The sequence below is a fragment of the Limulus polyphemus genome, unplaced genomic scaffold (assembly GCF_000517525.1).
Source record: "Limulus polyphemus unplaced genomic scaffold, Limulus_polyphemus-2.1.2 Scaffold771, whole genome shotgun sequence".
In the NCBI taxonomy this organism is placed as follows: Eukaryota; Metazoa; Arthropoda; class Merostomata; order Xiphosura; family Limulidae; genus Limulus; species Limulus polyphemus.
The window spans coordinates 317,368-336,352 of NW_013666381.1; the positions used below are offsets into that span (position 1 = coordinate 317,368).

General features: G+C 34.6%; 1 protein-coding gene across 1 annotated transcript in view; it reads left to right on the plus strand.

The window, feature by feature from the left end:
- The window catches only part of LOC106460447 (potassium voltage-gated channel protein Shaker-like), a 150,009-nt gene that overhangs the window by 94,089 nt on the left and 36,935 nt on the right, over positions 1 to 18,985 (plus strand). The window contains exon 2 of the mRNA XM_013920141.2: positions 6,136 to 7,695. Within this exon, the coding sequence (XP_013775595.2) occupies positions 6,136 to 7,660 (1,525 nt within the window). The 3' untranslated portion in view covers positions 7,661 to 7,695. The remainder of the gene's footprint in view (positions 1 to 6,135; positions 7,696 to 18,985) is intronic.

The window sequence follows — 18,985 nt, forward strand, 5'->3', positions numbered from 1 at the left end:
GTGATACCTATTTGGTATTGATAATATAACCTGGATTACAGAGTTGGCATAAATTATTACACTGAATGATACCTTTTTGGTATTGATAATATAACCTGGATTACAGAGTTGGCATAAATTATTACACTGAGTGATACCTATTTGGTATTGATAATATAACCTGGATTACAGAGTTGGCATAAATTATTACACTGAGTGATACCTTTTTGGTCTATTTTCAGTTTTATATTTATAACATAGTAAACGGTTCAACTCTTTTGGCTGTCTATAAGCTACAATAATATTGACGTTACTTATGGCTATGAATGTACAAGAATTGATGAAACTTTTACTCTCCTTGATTTCAACTTTTAATCCTGGGGTATACATAGTGACAACTGGTAATTTCTGTCTTATGAATAGCCTTTGGTCCATATAATTTGGCGCGAAATATACAGTTGTCAATTAGTATTATATATTGTACTTAATTAGGTTGGCTGATGAGCAGTGTAAGCTGCGAAAGCGCTTCCAACCAACTAAATATATTAAAAAATACAGTATTTCGAATCTCATGGTCCTTTTAATATTTTTGAAGTGTGTGTATTGCTAAATATTTTATTATATTCGACTCGTTTGAAAAAAAAAAAGTCCCCCAGTAGCACAGCGGTATGTCTGCGGACTCACAACGCTATAATCCGGTTTTCGATACCCGTGGTGGGCAGAGCACAGATAGCCCATTGTGTAGCTTTGTGTTTAATTACAAACAAACAATAAATTCTATAATTAAAATCATTATATCCTATGAGAACTAAATTTCACCAGAGGTACGTTGAGAATCATGGCTTTTGTACAGAAAATATGGTAAAGGATGTTAAAAAAAAATCTCGTAGAAAGTGTTCAATATAGTAAAGTCTCCAGATGGTAAAGGATGTTGAAAAACTTTACTATATTGAACACTTTCAGCGAGCTTTTTAACATCCTTTACCATGTGGAGACTTTACTATATTGAACACTTTCTGCGAGGTTTTCCTCCACATGGTAAAGGACGTGAAAAAAAGTCGCAGAAAGTGTTCAATATAGTTTCCGCTTTTATCAATCGCCTTATCAAGTCTATCACTAAATTAAGATACTGCGAGCATCATCTATTCCCGCCAATGTTCGTTGATCTTCGAAATACCATGAAACTCGTATCATTAAAACCACAAATACTGTATTGTTGAACGAGAAATAAAGGTAATGCGATATTAGTTTCTAAGAGAGTCAACTTAGATGTGCAATAAGGTGTGGTTTTGGAACTCCCTACCTGTGTATAAACACATGATCCTTAACATTATTCTGGCGAAAATTTGCCCTGGCAGTTGTAGCTTTTAAAATATAATTTTGAATTTGCTTTTTCATTAGTCACCCTATGTTGAAGTATTAAATACTTCAAGTTTTCGATTTTTTAAAGGTTCAACAATAATTATTTTAAAATTGGATTTGTTACGAGACACCTTGAACAGGTGTCATTCTGTGAACGTTAAAACGCATATGCCTTTTATGAACATAGATTACACAACTAAACTGTGAAGTAACCGAATAAATAATGATTAAAATGTGAATGTCTTAGTTTCTCTTACAAGCTTTTTTCAATAATAGACAAGGGCTTTTGTTGGTTGCACTCTTTGTGATACAATGAATCAAGTTAACAAATTACATTTGTTTGTTAAGCACAAAGCTACATAATGGGTTATCTGTACTCAGCCCACCATAGGTATCGAAACCCAATTGTTAGTGTTATATGCTCTCGTACTTGCTGCTGAGTCTCTGAGGGGGGTGGTATATGTATTCAGAAAGTTCAGTACCGGTGAATCAATTTATTTTTCTCTGTTACAATATTTGTTCCTATATTTATAGTATGAAAACTTATGCTGCATTCATTTTTATTCAGTTGACAGCTTTAAAGATGTATGATGTTTAAGCTTTAAGTAACTTGTCCATCGGGGTGCTTTAATGTATTAACAAGACTGACGTATAGTTTTTTTTTCAAAAGCACTATAATAAATTCAACCATTTTAATTATGTCAAATATCAAAGTATGTTAGTTTCCTTTTCCTGAATAAGGTTTATAACATATGAAAGTTTACAGTTATAATCTGTTACACATAATTACCGATAGTTGATAAGATCTTGTTAGTGGACATTCATTAAAAACTCAATACAGGTGGAATAAGTTTCGTAAACACTAAATACAACACGATTTAGTTTAGGCATCAGTAACTTGCTCATTAGGATTTGATTCAGTAAACACTAAATTGTTACAGTATGGTTTGGTTTAGTAAACACTTACTATATTATTTCATTCAGTGAACATTAGTTAGGCTAAGATATAAACATTTCTAAATACAGTGTATAACTGTATAAGCGCATATATATATATTTAAAAGCCAGCTTACATGTGGCCTTGATGTTTTTCTTTTCGTTGAAGATTGGATATGTATCCGGTTTTTGAAGAATATACATCAGAATGATCGAACAAAACCTTTGAAGAATAAGCAAAAGCTTGTTTTTTCTTCAAATACTAACAATATAATATAATTGCTTCTCAACCATCTTGGCTATCTGCATACATTGTAAAGTCCAAAGTTGTTTTTTTTCAAATACTAACAATATAATTGCTTCTCAACCATCTTGGCTATCTGCATACATTGTAAAGCTAACAATATAATTGCTTCTCAACCATCTTGGCTATCTGCATACATTGTAAAGTCCAAAGTATTTCTTCATTTTACACATATAAATCCAGGACACCCGGACGCTGCTCAGTTGTTTCCTTGCCGTGTTTCCTGAACTTCACGATGATTCTGTTGACTGTCGAAAGCGGGATTCCCAAATTCTGCGAAATTTGCGTCTGACTTATTCCACCATCTGCTTGACCAACTATCCTTTCTCTAACAAAATCTGACAAATCGAGAGAACCTTGAGTTCTAGGCATGTTGTAGCACAATACAATTAGTATGTGGACCATTTTCATTTATATAGTGGTCTATGAACACAAATTAGTTAGCATAAATCAGTTAAATGACGAAATATTAGGTGTCTATTTACTTGTGACCACTCGGTGTACGTCACCTCGGTACATGCCAAGTTTGGTGACACACACACACACACATTTTTGTCACATAATGGCTTAATCTTGATAATTTAAATTCACTCTGAACTAATCCAACACCTATGAAATTTTACGACCAAATCATAAACTTGGGTATAATTTGTCGATAAAGATAGTAATCTAAATTATACAGCACATATAGTGCTGTTTAAAAGCGAAATCAACATTTTTAAGGTTTTCTAAAGTAGTTTTTTTTTTTCAAATTTAGTTTCGTATGGAGGCACGGGTTGACCTTATTTGTAGATCTCTGTATTTCGGAGCTGGCGACTCAATGATACCACGAATTATCCCCCGTGCTTTAAACCGTCAATCTTTTAGTATAAATGAAAGGTGGTACCATGCTGTTGACTGGCTACTTTTCCCTCTGGTCAGTAGTTCAAAAATATAAACGCATGTTTTGGTACCACTATGACCGTAAGGCGAAATATCTTCAGCATAAGCACTACAGTAGCCTGAAATTCTTATGTTTCGATGTGGCTTTTGTTACCGTAACTAAAAACTTACGGGCAGATTGATTTGGAAGAAAAATATTTTTAAATCCAGTAGTGAAAAGTCTTGCCATTGTTTATCATGTGCTTTCGATTTGCAGTTTTCAAGTAACAAACTATTTTTCGTAGTATTTGTTAAACAGTATTTGTGATTTAAAAAATTGAGAAATTAAACCCACTGTATAATATATATAAAACGTAACACTTTATTTTTACTGATTCACCAAAATTGAAGAACTTGAACCATGGCTATTGGCTGAATATATCACTTTTGGTTACTGAATGCTGTAAAAAATTACCTAATTCGTTTATATTCAAAACTTCACTGGCAGTTTAAAATTCCTAAATTCGTAACGTTAAGCAACAGCGTTTATGTCTGTATGTATTACAATATTAGCGGAATAGCTTACATAAACAAATTGGAGACTTAATCTGTGTACATTCTTTGAAAACGGCAGCTTACAAGCTTGTTGACGTTAAGTACCTTTAACTACAAACTGTGAAGCTTTCAGTTAAAGCTCGTTTTGGTATCCAAACGAATATAATATGTTAACAGTAGAGTTTGTCAGTCGTTTGTCTGAGGACAAGTCACAAAAACCACAGACACTCGATAATGACATGGACACTTAACACGCAGCGTGTTTATTTTTTTATTTTTTAAGTATTTTGATCGCTTTTCCCTACATACAAATCTAAGAATAGAACTGTGCTGTGACATTAAATATATACCTCAAAATGAGGCCTACTGGAGAGTGATTTGTGACGTTCCTCTAATCCGACAGAAAACAATTAGTGATTTGACTTAGCTGCGACTTACGTTTGGGGAAAATATCGGCACTAGACCCAAAGTAAAGTGAAATGCACTGCTTTCGCATATATTTAGTATAGTAAAACATTAATGTTATATATCTTATAATTTTTTTTTACAAAAAACAAACTAATTTTTCAAAATGTGGTTATAGAGAGATTGATTAGTTAGACGATAAGCCTTGTTTGGGGTAAATAATAAAGTTGAGGAATAATGAAATAGTTAATGTAATTTTTTAAGTGTTTATTAAATAAGTTAATAATTTTTGAAGACATGCAAACCATATCTTTAACAATGCGTCAGAAAATACTTTTTATGTACATAGTAAAAAATCAAGACGTCTCCTTTCGCGCTTGTTTGGGCAACAAACAAACCGGATATCCGCAAAATATTTCCTGTTTTTGAACTTCCCGCCTTCATAGGTAGTTTAAACCGCAGTGTGTCTCTGAACATGCTCAGAATTTTCTGCTGGGGAAGGCGTTGTGATCGGTCCAAGTATTCAGTTATGAATATCCGAATAAAATATGGCGAATACTAAACATTAAAGGACACTGACCTGGCCGTTTAAATAATGCGTGTCAAAACGTGCTGTTAAGGTAAAAAATACCAAACATCATGCTAAAAAAATGTGAAGTATTAGACTTTATAGTGATATTTTCCGGTCGTATTTATTTACTCAGACAAACACTTTTGAATCTTAGTAACGTCATACTTTATAAATATAAGTAGTTAATTTGAACTTTAGTTATTCATTCAAATATAAGCTAGTTTAGGACTACATACACACTAGCCTCAGTTGGTGAAGAAAACTATTTTTGACATTACATAAATCAATTATTTGTAGATAAAATAGTCAAAATTAAAATATTCGTAATAACATGGTTTTAATAATTGAAACAAAACAACTCAAATGTTACCTTTTTTTTGGTAGATTTTATTTCTTTTTGCATTATTTACAAGCTACACGCTTGTAGCTCTACAGATATAAGGAACTGATGAATACAACCCTATAAAATTATGATTTGGGACTTAACAAAACAAGCATAGTTTGTTTGTTTTTACTGTATATACTATGCAATGTTGAGCAATGATTGTCGTTTTTATCATAGCTTCAGAAAAGTATTCATAGAGTACTCTGAGTGCGACACCAGTGCTAGTAGCGCCAGCAGGGCATGCACAAAGAGTCGCTCACTCGCCTGTAATCAGACAGACTAGCCCATATCGATTCAGTCAAGTTGGTAGGCTCGCGGTTCACGGACAGACAGAGCAGTTCCAGTCAACTTGTACCTCTCACTTTCGAGCAGAACACGGGTGTGACGTCATTGTGATTGGCGGCGTGTATGTCGCGTGCTGCAGCCCGACAACCATTTCATGAAATTGTTTAACAGTCCAGGTAGTTTCCCGCGACTTCTGTTTGGATCGCGCCACTAGGGCCAGTTCGGCAGTGGCCATATAAGTATTATCACCCTGGCAGGTGTAGTGGGTTCCGTCCGAACTGGTATCAAAATTCTCACCAAAATTTCAAAGCTACAATTTGGTGATAAGTGGGGATTATCCCCCGTGCTGCGGCCGCGGCGGGCCGAGAAAGGCCACCGGCGGCCGTCAGCTAGTAAGGGAGAGATGGGTAGTCAAGACACTGGTAACGGTAGTTTGTTTCATTTTCCTGCTACACGTCGTAAATCTTCATCTTTTCTCCCGTCCTCACCCAGGTCCCTACCGAAGCTCACTGGTGACGAAAACTGCTGTGATGGAGACGGTTTGCTAGGACATCAAGGTTTGGGCCAGATCAACTGTAGCGGCAACTTTGAACCTATCCCACACGATCACGACTACTGTGAGCGAGTTGTAGTGAACGTAAGTGGCCTACGGTTCGAAACCCAGCTCCGGACGTTGAATCAGTTCCCCGACACTCTTCTCGGTGATCCAGCACGGCGTATACGGTACTTTGACCCTCTCCGGAATGAATACTTCTTCGACAGAAACCGGCCATGCTTCGATGCAATCCTTTACTATTATCAAAGTGGCGGGCGGCTTCGGCGACCTGTTAATGTACCTTTAGACATATTTGCAGAGGAGATTAAGTTCTACGAACTGGGCGAAGTGGCCTTCAACAAGTTCCGGGAAGATGAAGGATTTATCAAGGAAGAAGAAAAGCCTCTTCCAACACACGAACTTCAGCAAAAAATGTGGCTACTGTTTGAATATCCAGAAAGTTCTCAGGGGGCGCGGCTCATCGCCATTATCTCCGTCGTTATTATCCTCCTGTCCATCGTCATATTTTGCCTGGAGACCTTGCCGAACTTTAAACATTACAAAGTCTTCAACACCACTAATGGCATTCTCAAAGTTGTAGAAGATGAAGTGCCCAAATTGATCGAGCCTTTCTTTTTGATTGAAACTTGTTGTATAGTATGGTTTACTTTTGAGTTGTTGGTACGCTTCCTGGCCTGCCCTGATAAAATAGCCTTTTTCAAGGACGTCATGAACTCCATAGATTTAGTGGCCATCATTCCCTACTTTATCACCCTGGGGACAGTGATGGCCGGGGAAAACAACCGCTCCCCTGTCCAAACGAATGAGAGGGTCAGCAATAACCAGGCCATGTCATTAGCCATTCTAAGGGTTATCCGTTTGGTGCGAGTCTTCAGAATTTTCAAACTATCTAGACACTCCAAAGGCCTCCAGATCCTGGGTCGGACACTGAAGGCAAGTATGAGAGAGCTAGGCCTACTCATCTTCTTCCTGTTCATAGGAGTCATTCTCTTCTCCAGCACTGTCTACTACGCTGAGGCCGACAACGAAAGGTCCAACTTCAAATCCATTCCGGATGCCTTCTGGTGGGCCGTTGTAACCATGACAACCGTGGGTTACGGGGATATGTGTCCTATAGGTGTGTGGGGCAAGATTGTGGGCTCTTTGTGCGCCATAGCAGGTGTGCTGACCATAGCGCTTCCAGTTCCCGTGATCGTATCTAATTTCAACTACTTCTATCACCGAGAAACCGACCAAGAGGAGATGCAATCACAAAACTTTAATCACGTGACAGCCTGTCCCTACCTGCCAGGAACAGTGGGGCTAAAACCTCGTCGTGACTCTTTGAGTGAGTCGGGGTCAGACATTATGGAGCTCGAGGAAGGGGTTCTTCTCAGCTGTGACCATTTGGACAAGAAGCCCAACTATAAACCTCAACCAAGTAACAACATTAGTGCCGTTGCTATAGAAACAGATGTGTGATAGCAGTGCAGTGGCGGACAAGTGAACCTTATTTCGTATCCTTTTAGAATCATTCTTAATGTTAAGGTAGAGCATCAAGAAGATCAAGGTAAGTTTCTTTTTTATTAATTTTTCTACAAAGTACAGCTTCTGGTCACAGCCACCAAAAGGTGAGTGCATTAAGAAAGTACGCGTTCTTTATAGTGTAACGTTTCGAAAAGTATTTTAAGCAATATTAAAAAACGGCTGTTAAAAAAATCCATTTATAATTATATCAAACTAACTAGTCAATGATATTTAATCGTTCAGCTGAAATTAACTTTAATTTCTTTATTGATATTTTTTATTTGAACAACATTTTATACATTCATGATTTCTGTTTTTATTATAATTGTTAATATTAACCTTCTTGTATTGGTTTATTATATTTAGACTAGACAATAAAAATAGGGTGAATTTGCCAAGCTGGATGCATTTTTACAATGATCAGTTATTATTATCGTTTAGGTTTGAAATGCTTTTTCTTGAGTATTACTCTCAAGAAATATTTCAATGTATAACTCTTAGTGATGGTTGACATTTACGATGACGTTAAATTATTAGTCAACGTCAACATACTCATAACATGGCTACAAAAAATAGGTATTATTCGATCCTCCAATGTAACATTTTTGCTGAGAAGGCTGTTAGCGAAATCTAAAAGCTTTTCTTTTGTTATATTAATTGCTATTTATTTGCAAAAATGTTTAATATAGTTTAAAAATAGTTTTTCACGAAACAATAATCAGAACTGTTTGTTGTTTTAGATTACCGTGTCTAGTGATCTCTCAAGGAGAAACGGTATATGTAAAATTAATATTCGAGCAGATCTTTATTATTTTTTTATTACTAAACTATCTACAACATTCTTAACAGGCGCCTGCACGATGACGTCACGGAGCTGGGCGTGAACAGAGAATCGATCATACCAGATCAAAATTAAAGTATGTACATTCGTAATATAATTCCATTTCATTTTTTTTATTGTTTTACAAAGGAGATTAAAGGGCATTTTCTCATTCGTCTTTTTTTCTTTTTCTTTTCTCAAATATCTGTATTAAAATAAAACAGATATGATGCAATTAAAACTGTAGATAACTCTAGTCTGCCTACTGGTAAATGTAGTATCGCCCCTGTGATGTGTACTTTACGGTATAATAATATCACTGTGCGGTAAAGCACGCATTGCAGGCAGCTCTACCTTATAACTCGTGGTGCAATCCTGACTTCCATTTCAAACGCAATTAGAAACAATACTAAAGAAAACTATTAAATGTTGACTTCAAATGTGATTCATTTGATAATGACATTGACGAACAAACAAATGAAAAAATCCTTTTTTGTTAATTTGTGTGTGTATGATGATATTTTTTTTCAGGAACTAAATTATTGGACAGCAAAAAGCATGTTAAAGTACAGCTGAGATTACGTTTCATGTAAGATGTGCTTGTTCTGGGATTAATGCATTAAGAGTTTTAATAGTAATTAATTTGTTTCAACTAAGAACAGTTTGTGTTTAGTTATGAGTACATTAATTTCATATACGAAAATATTGATAAAAAGAATTGCAGCTGAAGTAAAAAATATACAGCACAACATCGAGAGATTGTTGTATGTTAATAAATTGAGGCTTAGTTTAAGTAACATAAGTCAGTAATATTACTTTTAAATAAACTTATTTGACATTGTAAATCGTTAAAACTACAGTATTAGAACATTAATTAGGCAGTTTTATTGCGCTTTGTTTCATTTGCGGATATAGAAAAATTACTTAGTAATAGATTTCATTAAAACATTCCGATATGTTTTATATATAGTCACAAACATTGTTTTAACTGCATTGTCGAATTCCTATTTCTGTCAAGCTTATGGTGAAATGTGACACTTTTACCACAAATATATATATATAGCCTTCCTTCCAACATTGTTACACACGTGCTGATTTTTTCTGGCTCTGTTTTAATTACTTAATTATCTTCTTTTGTTTTATACATAGTTGTTTAAAAATTGTTACACACATACAACAGTACGTCTTTGAACATTGTCACATAGATTAAAGCGATAAATACTTAAGCGTTTTGTGTGTATGTGTTTTAGAACTTTCACATTAATACAGATTATTTTGTTATAAATACAAACATATGGAACTGCTTTTTTTGCCTCTAAAGTTTTCTAGTTTATAAATACAGAATTATTTTTGAACACACACACACACACACGTAGAATTATTTTTATCCGTTAACAATGTTTGTCATAAGCGCACAAATTATTTATTTTAACATCTACCCATGTGTGTATCTTTAATCATCATCTTCATACAAGATAGTTTCCTAAAATATTGTTTCTATTACACAGAACAGTTTGATCTCTCTCCCTCAATAGTCTTTCAGAGTGTCTGTGTAGTGACAGTTGTCGTATTGTTTCATATTTGTGTATGAGAATAGACCAATGTTTATTTTCATAATCTTCTAGAAATGCTCTAAGGAAAATATTGTTCGCTCGACCTGTGGTTATATTTTTACAAATGTCGACACAGTAACCAAAGTATAAAGCCCTATTTCGTTTTACCGCACACCTGACTTATCTAATATCATCCTTATATCTCATTAGTGCACTTTACATGATCTGTCTGATTGCAAAGCTAGCGTAAACCAATGAATCAGAAAAGACGGTGTATCATTCTGACGATGCCAAAAGAGAGAAAAATCACGTATAGGTAAGCCATCAGGGGAGCCTTTTTGGGACATTGTTGATCTTTCTATTTATATAAAATGGAATTTTTCACTAATAGTTTTTATATTCGCATTATGAAATATACTCAGTGGAAAATGTATACTTCACAGATTGTTTTTGAGGCAAAGTAAAGACTAAAATAAAAATTCCATTGAATCTTTTAAATACGATTCGCCCAGAAAGCCATTGGGTTTAAATGAGCAGAGCTATTAGAAAAGTAAACGTCAGATTTAAAATCATAGTGTCTTAACCAATAACAGGACACTGTAGAAGGTTGATAGAACCTAGAGATAGCATTTTCTTTCAATTGGTTTGAATGGGGTAATCAGTAACGAGTGTAGCAAGTGTGGCTTGCTAAGATAGATGCGACCCCTACATGTAAAATTAATGATTTAACTTGTTCCAGCTACGAGGTAACTAGTGTTATCAAGAATGTTGTTTTGCTTCGAAGACCAGTGTCTAACCGCGGGGTTTCACACACAAATATCCACAGAGAGAAATACAAAAAAACGCTTATGACAGTTTTTCATTGAGAAGAATGTTTTCAGGCCCAGTAAAGCTACATCTGTATAATCCATTACTTATCCATATATGTATAGAGTATAACCCATTACTTATCCATATATGTATAGAGTATAACCCATTACTTATCCATATATGTATAGAGTATAACCCATTACTTATCCATACATGTATAGATATATGTGTCTGTATATACTACTTGTTATATATTAGCTTACTACGTAGCAGCTTTTCCTAACTTTTTTAACATTTCTTGTTATATTAAATACAACGCCTTAACGACTATAAATGGGTTAAACTTAAAAACAGTTGAAAAAGAATGCACGAATAACGTTCATTTCAAGTGATGCAACTACCCTTAAACGAATACAACATGTCAGTATTATCATGTCATGAGTAAAGTATCAGTGATAGGCTTATGCTTGAGCGTCAAATACCTTGAATTAGATTCGCAAAAAATACGCATTTTTAATTTGGTGTGCAATATGAACGTATGACTGCTTTTAAAACTGTTTTGTAACGAACGTATAGCTAACGTTTTCATTTCCTTTGCGAAGAAACACGCATGCGCGCGTATACACACACAAGTCATTCAAAAACTAAACCTATCTTAATGAAGACATTTCACATTTTTCGATAAAATCAAGTCCTTGTATACAGTTTTCTTCCAATTATTAATTAGCCAAATTAACACTGAATTTTCCTTCTTTTTTTTTAATTAACCTCTTTGAACACATTTGTATTTAAGTGACTTTTCTTGCCACATTAAACTCTTTTTGTTTATGGTTTTCTTTTATCAACGAAAATTTCCTACATCTGACGTATTATTGGGACTTCCTATCTCCAATACCTCATCTGGATAAAACTAATTATCAAGCCATTTGAAGAAGCGTTAATAATATGATGTTACGAAAATTTATATTTTTATTAAATGCTCCCATGAATATTTTTATAGGATAAAATGAGTAAATGGCCTATTTTGTTGATCTCCTGTTTATAGGCGTTTATTGACGTGACTTGCATGATTCAATTAAACATATATATTCCATATCTTATAACATATTACTATTTGCTTTGCTTTATACATAATATAACATTAGTTAAGCGATTTGACAGTATATCAATCATATCATTGGATTTAGGTCTCGTTTAGTATAGAAATTCTTGTTACTTATGCAGATGTGGAGTAACTAGAGAACAGTAAAATGAGGGTTTCCAACACGCACGAGAAGCGTTCTTGGTATAATTTGGAAATAAATTGAGTTCAAGAGGTCAAAGTCGCAACACTTCCCATTTGTTCTAGAAAATAATGAAAGGTACACTCGCTGAAATAGTACTAGCAGTATCTAACTTCTGCTTGAATTATCATAATTATGTGACCCAAGGCTAGGTCATAGAAGTTTCTAGTACAATTACTAATCTATTTAGCCAACACAAAGTGTTACGAAACTGTTTTAACTCCATTCCACAAGTATAGGAAGAAGATTAAATTAGGTCTCCTACAGATCCGGTATGTGGTGAGAGTACATTTCTCATAAGTTCGTGTAATAAAGGTGGATGTGAAGGATTAGAAATCATCACCGTTTTCGTCAGTAATGGATGCATGTGTGAAAGGGTCATCACAGTTTTCGTCGGTAATGCGTGCATGTGTGGATGGATCATCACCGTTTTCGTCGGTAATGCGTGCATGTGTGGATGGATCATCACCGTTTTCGTCGGTAATGCGTGCATGTGTGGATGGATCATCACCGTTTTCGTCGGTAATGCGTGCATGTGTGGATGGATCATCACCGTTTTCGTCGGTAATGGATGCATGTGTGGATGGATCATCACCGTTTTCGTCGGTAATGGATGCATGTGTGGATGGATCATCACCGTTTTCGTCGGTAATGCATGCATGTGTGAAAGGATAATCACCGTTTTCGTCGGTAATGGATGCATATGTGAAAGGAGACAAAACCAAATAGTTCACAGAATACGGTGGGGGTGTGAATATAAATAAAATACAAATCCTCCACTGCTCCCATGGATTCTAGAAATCGCTGTCCTGCTTCTGTTTACCACTGCTACCATTCTGATACTCTACTTATTCGGTTTCATATTCTTAAAGTTCGTATTAAGATCATTTCTGTGATAAAAAGCTCAAGAACATTTTGTTTCCAAAACGTCAGTCGTAATGCTAACAACAGGAAACTTAAGTTAAAACTTACAGTATGTATTAACAAATTTTCCACGACGAACTTTCTTGAACAGAAACAAAATATTGACTGGAGAGGACACGGGAGAGTGTCGGAACATGTTTCCATATTTACTCGTGTTTCCGTAATAGTGGCTCTAAGCCCGGAGTATGTCCGGGCATGATGACTGGGTTATGAGATGATCGGTTACTCAATCTGTTACAAGATTTCGTAGTAGGTGGGGGTGCCTCATCCTTTTAAAATGCAGCTTGTAAAGAAACAAATACTAAATAAAAATAGACTTTTAACAACGCGTACATGTTTCTGATATTGGTTCGTAGCAAGTTTTTTCCTATGTGGTTCAGTGAAAAGTGAAAAAAAGAAAAAAGTTTCAAACTTTGATAAGACTTGCAGAGCAGTAGAACATGTCTATATATATGACAAGATATGGCTTTTACAATCGTCCGCAAAATATATGTGTAAACTATTCCATGTCATATTGACGTGTCATAATTAATAGGCGTTGGCATGGCCTGGTGGTTAGGATACACGACTTGCAGTCTCTGAGTAGGGGGTTAAAATACCGTCATAAAACATGTTCGCCTTTTCAGCCATGGGGGGCGTTACCATGTGACGGTAAATCCACTATTCGTTATAAAGGAGAACCCCAAGAGTTGACGGTGGGTGATGTTGCCTTCCCTCTAGTCTATCCCTTCAAAATTAGGAACAGCTAGCGCAGACAGCTCTCGGGTAGCTTTGGGCGAAATTCAACAAACAAATACATATAATCAAAAGTGTTTGAAGTTCTTTTACATGCATGGTGATACAAATCGAAAGTTATAACTAAATATTTTTGGTTTACGAAAGTTTGAAAAATATTTCTATTTTACAGTTTGTCACAAGACGTCTGTAAACTATCGTTGTTATGACATGTTACAAACTATTAATAACATGAAGTTTTTAATGTGTAACGTATCAAACAAGATTAATTCAAAGAAACATGTTGAACTCATTTCTAATTGTAATCATGGATTTCTGGTGAAAATAAATTTAAATTATTACTGACAATAAAACTCTTTGCACCTAACCTTTATCAGTGACATTATGCCTTAAATGTAAACCATTACTTGATTGGACAGAATTCATCGTAGTCGAGATATATTCGGCTGTTTCACTTAATTTGTTTTACCGTATAAACCCAATAAATGTTAAAATTCTCTAAAATTGGAATGCTTACATTTTTAATGGCAAGATATTTTTTAAGCTCATATGTCAAATTTAAATGGCAAAGGTGTTAAAAATATGAGTTTTCAACGTTTAAATACATTTTCATTCGCATTAAGTTAAGAGCATGTCAGGATCCATTTTCGACGTCATCATTTCAGTATAAGTTGTGTAGGTGTTGTAAAAGTGGTGGCTATAATTTTTGTTATTAAACTATACAATTTATATACCTATTTCTGGTGTGTTAAACCAGCTACTTGATAACTCTAACTCACTATGAGTGGTTCAGCAGAAAGTTTGAAATATTGCACGCTAAAGTTTGGGGTTCGATCCGTGCGATGGACACTGCACAGCTAGCTCATTGTGTAGCTTTGTGCTCAACATCAAACAATAAAAAGAAAAAAAGTGATCATGAGATATTCAAAATTTATCAACATCTTTTAGAAAAATAAACGACTATTAATTTTTATTTTTTAGAGAACAAGTTATTAACTTAAAAATGTAATTTGAATAAAAATAAAGCCAGAAATTAATCTGAATCCATATTTGTGTGTGTTTACATAACATGGGCTTAAATTCTAAATCTAAACACTTTAACAGACTTGTGTCAAAGGAAACGATTATGGTACTCTATTCCGTTACTCTGGAACACTGAAACTGTTTATCGTGAGATAGATCACAAGTGTTCGTGCGATCCCTCTTGCACAGTGTCTATCTGGGTAAGTGTTCCCATGAAACAGTGAAAGCTTTTCATAACATTACATCAGCTCATCAGGTTGTGGATATAAGCAGTAGCTGACGTCACAGTGTACACCGTATATATATGGTATTATATCTATAACTATTAAAAACATAAATTTATTAGTCAGACGTTCCGGGCAGGATGGGCGCCCTGCTTCAGGTGCACTAAAGCCATAACCATGGCATATGCCAGCTTATCTGCCATAAAAAAACATACTCGTTTATCAACAATAATATCAGGTAATCTCTATAAGTTACAGATATATAAAATTTAGCAATCACTCGAATAGATAACCCTACAAGTAATATTTTCTTAACGCTTAATATTAATTACTCAGTTTATATCAAACTATAAACTGATAGAACAGCTCGAAATGCTATATACATAATCTAGAATGGAAATTCGAAACATAGTAAACGCGGAACAATTACGATCGGAGGTCTTAAAACAGTATAAAACTATAAACGTAAATCAGTCCTAAACTCAGACGTAAATTAGTTTCAAACACCTGTAAATATAAATCAAATCCAAAGCGGCAGAAAAATGAAAATGAAATCTAAACATAGCATATAACTGTAAACATAAATAGGTTCCAGACACGGCAGACAACTATAAATGTTTAACATTTCAGAAGTCAATGAGCGGTTTTAAGCACAGTGGGTAACTGTAAGCGAACAACGATTAGAAATGCAGTAAACAGTTTTAAACTTACCAGTTCTTTAAATATTTTTGCATTGCATATAAGTGTACTACTTGTGTGTTTCCTGTCTGATGTATCCATATGTATGTATTACCATGGATCGTTCATTTGGAATGTCAAAGATGTTTACCCTAGGATATCGCAATTACTTAATGACGTCACTAGGGCTATGAATGTTCACTAGAAATCTACAAATTTAATACCAGAACGTAGTTCACTGAATACTTAATGAGGTCACTGGGGCTGTGAATGTCCACCAGAAATCTACAAATTTAACACAAGAACGTAGTTCGCTGAAAACTTACGAATTCAATAAAGTTTATCACGAAGTTGTTTACTAGAAAATTGGTCGATCTAGTTTTATTTTTTACTTTGTATCATTTGATAAGTACAAATTTATGGTGACTTATGAGCATCTGTAATTAACTAATATATCTAAAAGTTTTATTTATAGCTAAAGTATACATATTAAGCATTGTTTATAGGTCATCAACAGAACATGCATATTTATATAGATATAATAGTACTCTCTGTTGTATGTCCATGTAACTACTTCGCAGGGTGTGGATGGATCTTCAACAAAATCGGTTTGGAGGCTCAATGGATCCATGGAGAGATGTATACAAACTTTCAGTTTTACAATTTGCGTTTTGCGGATTTTATGGGCGTTTTTTACCACTACTTTGGCCCCCTGTAGATGGATGTTCACCAAATTTTGTTTGGAGGTTCATTTGGTCCATGAGAGATACAAACAATTTTCAGTTTTGCGTTTTGCAATTTTTATGGGCGTTTTTTACCACCACTTCGACCACTGTTAATGGATCTTCACCAAATTTGGCAAGAAGGTTTGTTATGTCCATGCGGATGTGATTGCGGTTTCACATTTTGTGTTTTGCCGTTTTTATGGACGTTTTTTACAATTCCATATAAGAGAAGCAACTTTTCATGTCCTAAGATAACCTTTCATTAATCATGAATTTATATAACTTCCGTCCAGGGTACGGGTACTTCAGCTAGTATTAATTATTTTATTTCATCAAGTTGTTGTGTCGGAAACATAAATACTTATTATAGTTTATTACCACGCGGTTGGATAGAAAACACATCCATTATTGGTTGTAAGCACAGTTTCCATGGATAAATGCATGATTGGTAATTTGTATAAGTATAAATACATAGTGTTTTCTTTCATATATATATATATATATATATATATATATTGCTAGTGAGATTACTTTATACATGTAACCATTCCCTCACCCTCAGTGGCTCAGCAGTAAGTCTGCAGGCTTACGCTAATAATTGGGTTTCGATACCTGTGGTGGGTATAGCATAGATAGTCCATCATGCAGCAACCAAGAACTGTATAAACAACAATTCACTAATTGTAAATCACCATAATTTTCATATCCTTTTCTAAACATTTATCATTTAAGCGGATATGGTAACAAAACGTCACTATTGTTCACGTATACTAGCGGATATAGTAACAAAACGTCACTATTGTTCACGTATACTAGCGCATATGGTAACAAAACGTCACTATTGTTCACGTATACTAGCGGATATGGTAACAAAACGTCACTATTGTTCACGTATACTAGCGGATATGGTAACAAAACGTCACTATTGTTCACGTATACTAGCGGATATGGTAACAAAACGTGACCATTGTTCACGTATACTAGCGGATATGGTAACAAAACGTGAATATTGTTCACGTATACTAGCGGATATGGTAACAAAACGTGAATATTGTTCACGTATACTAGCGGATATGGTAACAAAACGTGAATATTGTTCACGTATACTAGCGGATATGGTAACAAAACGTGACCATTGTTCACGTATACTAGCGGATATGGTAACAAAACGTCACTATTGTTCACGTATACTAGCGGATATGGTAACAAAACGTGACCATTGTTCATGTATACTACAATCAGGTGGAAGCGACCCTCGTAATTTTTTACCAGTACAATGGTAATAAAGTGAAAGCGAAGGTTTATTAAAATTCAACCACACAACTTTTTCGTGCAAAGCTTCATCGCGTGCCAGTTTTTACTATCAACTCAGCTGTCCTGATTAAGCTGACTGTGCAAAACTTAAGCGATCATCATCACATGGATTTTGTTACTTAATGGTTTATACGAGCTCCAACTCTTCAATATTTTATTTATATATATTCTACATCTAACAATGAGACATACGGGTGTTGTTATTTAATGGCTTGTGAGTTTCAAGCCTTCACTATTGTTTATTATTATTATTATATTTTACTCTCTATCTGATGACGAGACATACGGGTGTTGTTACTTAATGGTTTATACGAGTTCCAGCTCTTCACTATATATATATATATATGTATTCTACATCTAACAATGAGACATACGGGTGTTGTTATTTAATGGCTTGTGAGTTTCATACCTTCACTATTGTTTATTATTATTATTATATTTTACTCTATATTAATTGCCAATAAGACATTGTTTTTAAGGTTATTTGCACACCTTAATACAAAATATGAAGTGAAAAGTAGATAGCATTTTCTACATAGTTTACCAAGTATTCGTCTGCCTATTTAACTTTGAATGCCTTCGGACAGAAAGCTTAAATGTTGTTAACTTTTATGCCAAAACTTTGGACAGAGATAAAGGTAATAAAGAGCGTAATAATATTTACACATAACTGTCAAACAATTCAGTAAAAGTTTGTGCTTGTGGCTTACAACAAGGGTAGGTCTTGATCAAACTAGGTTTTTATTCAGGAACGTCCGAGTTGGTTTGTAATGATTTTTCTGATGTTGATCCGTGACTGACGGCTGATCCAGAATTCAGATAATCTGTTTACTATCGCATTTTCTTTAAGTCCAATAAAAAATCAAATTTTGATATAATGTTCAATCATGTCATTTTGTTCTTTAGAAATATATAAATTTCTCCAATCATTGTATTTGATCAATTTCTTTCAATAAAGCTGGTATTTCAGTCGACGGACATCAGATACTGTTGTTCTAACTTCGTAAATCTATATAAATAAAATAAGAGTTTTGTCTGTACATTGCTTAGAATAGTATACTTTTTGCATATCTTCACGTTTCATACACCAAAGAAGCCGAAACAAGCCTTATCTCAATTTCTGTCTGTCGGTAACGCTCGCGGACGTGCACCGTTTTCGATGAAACTTTTTCTTTGTTTTATAGATGTGTA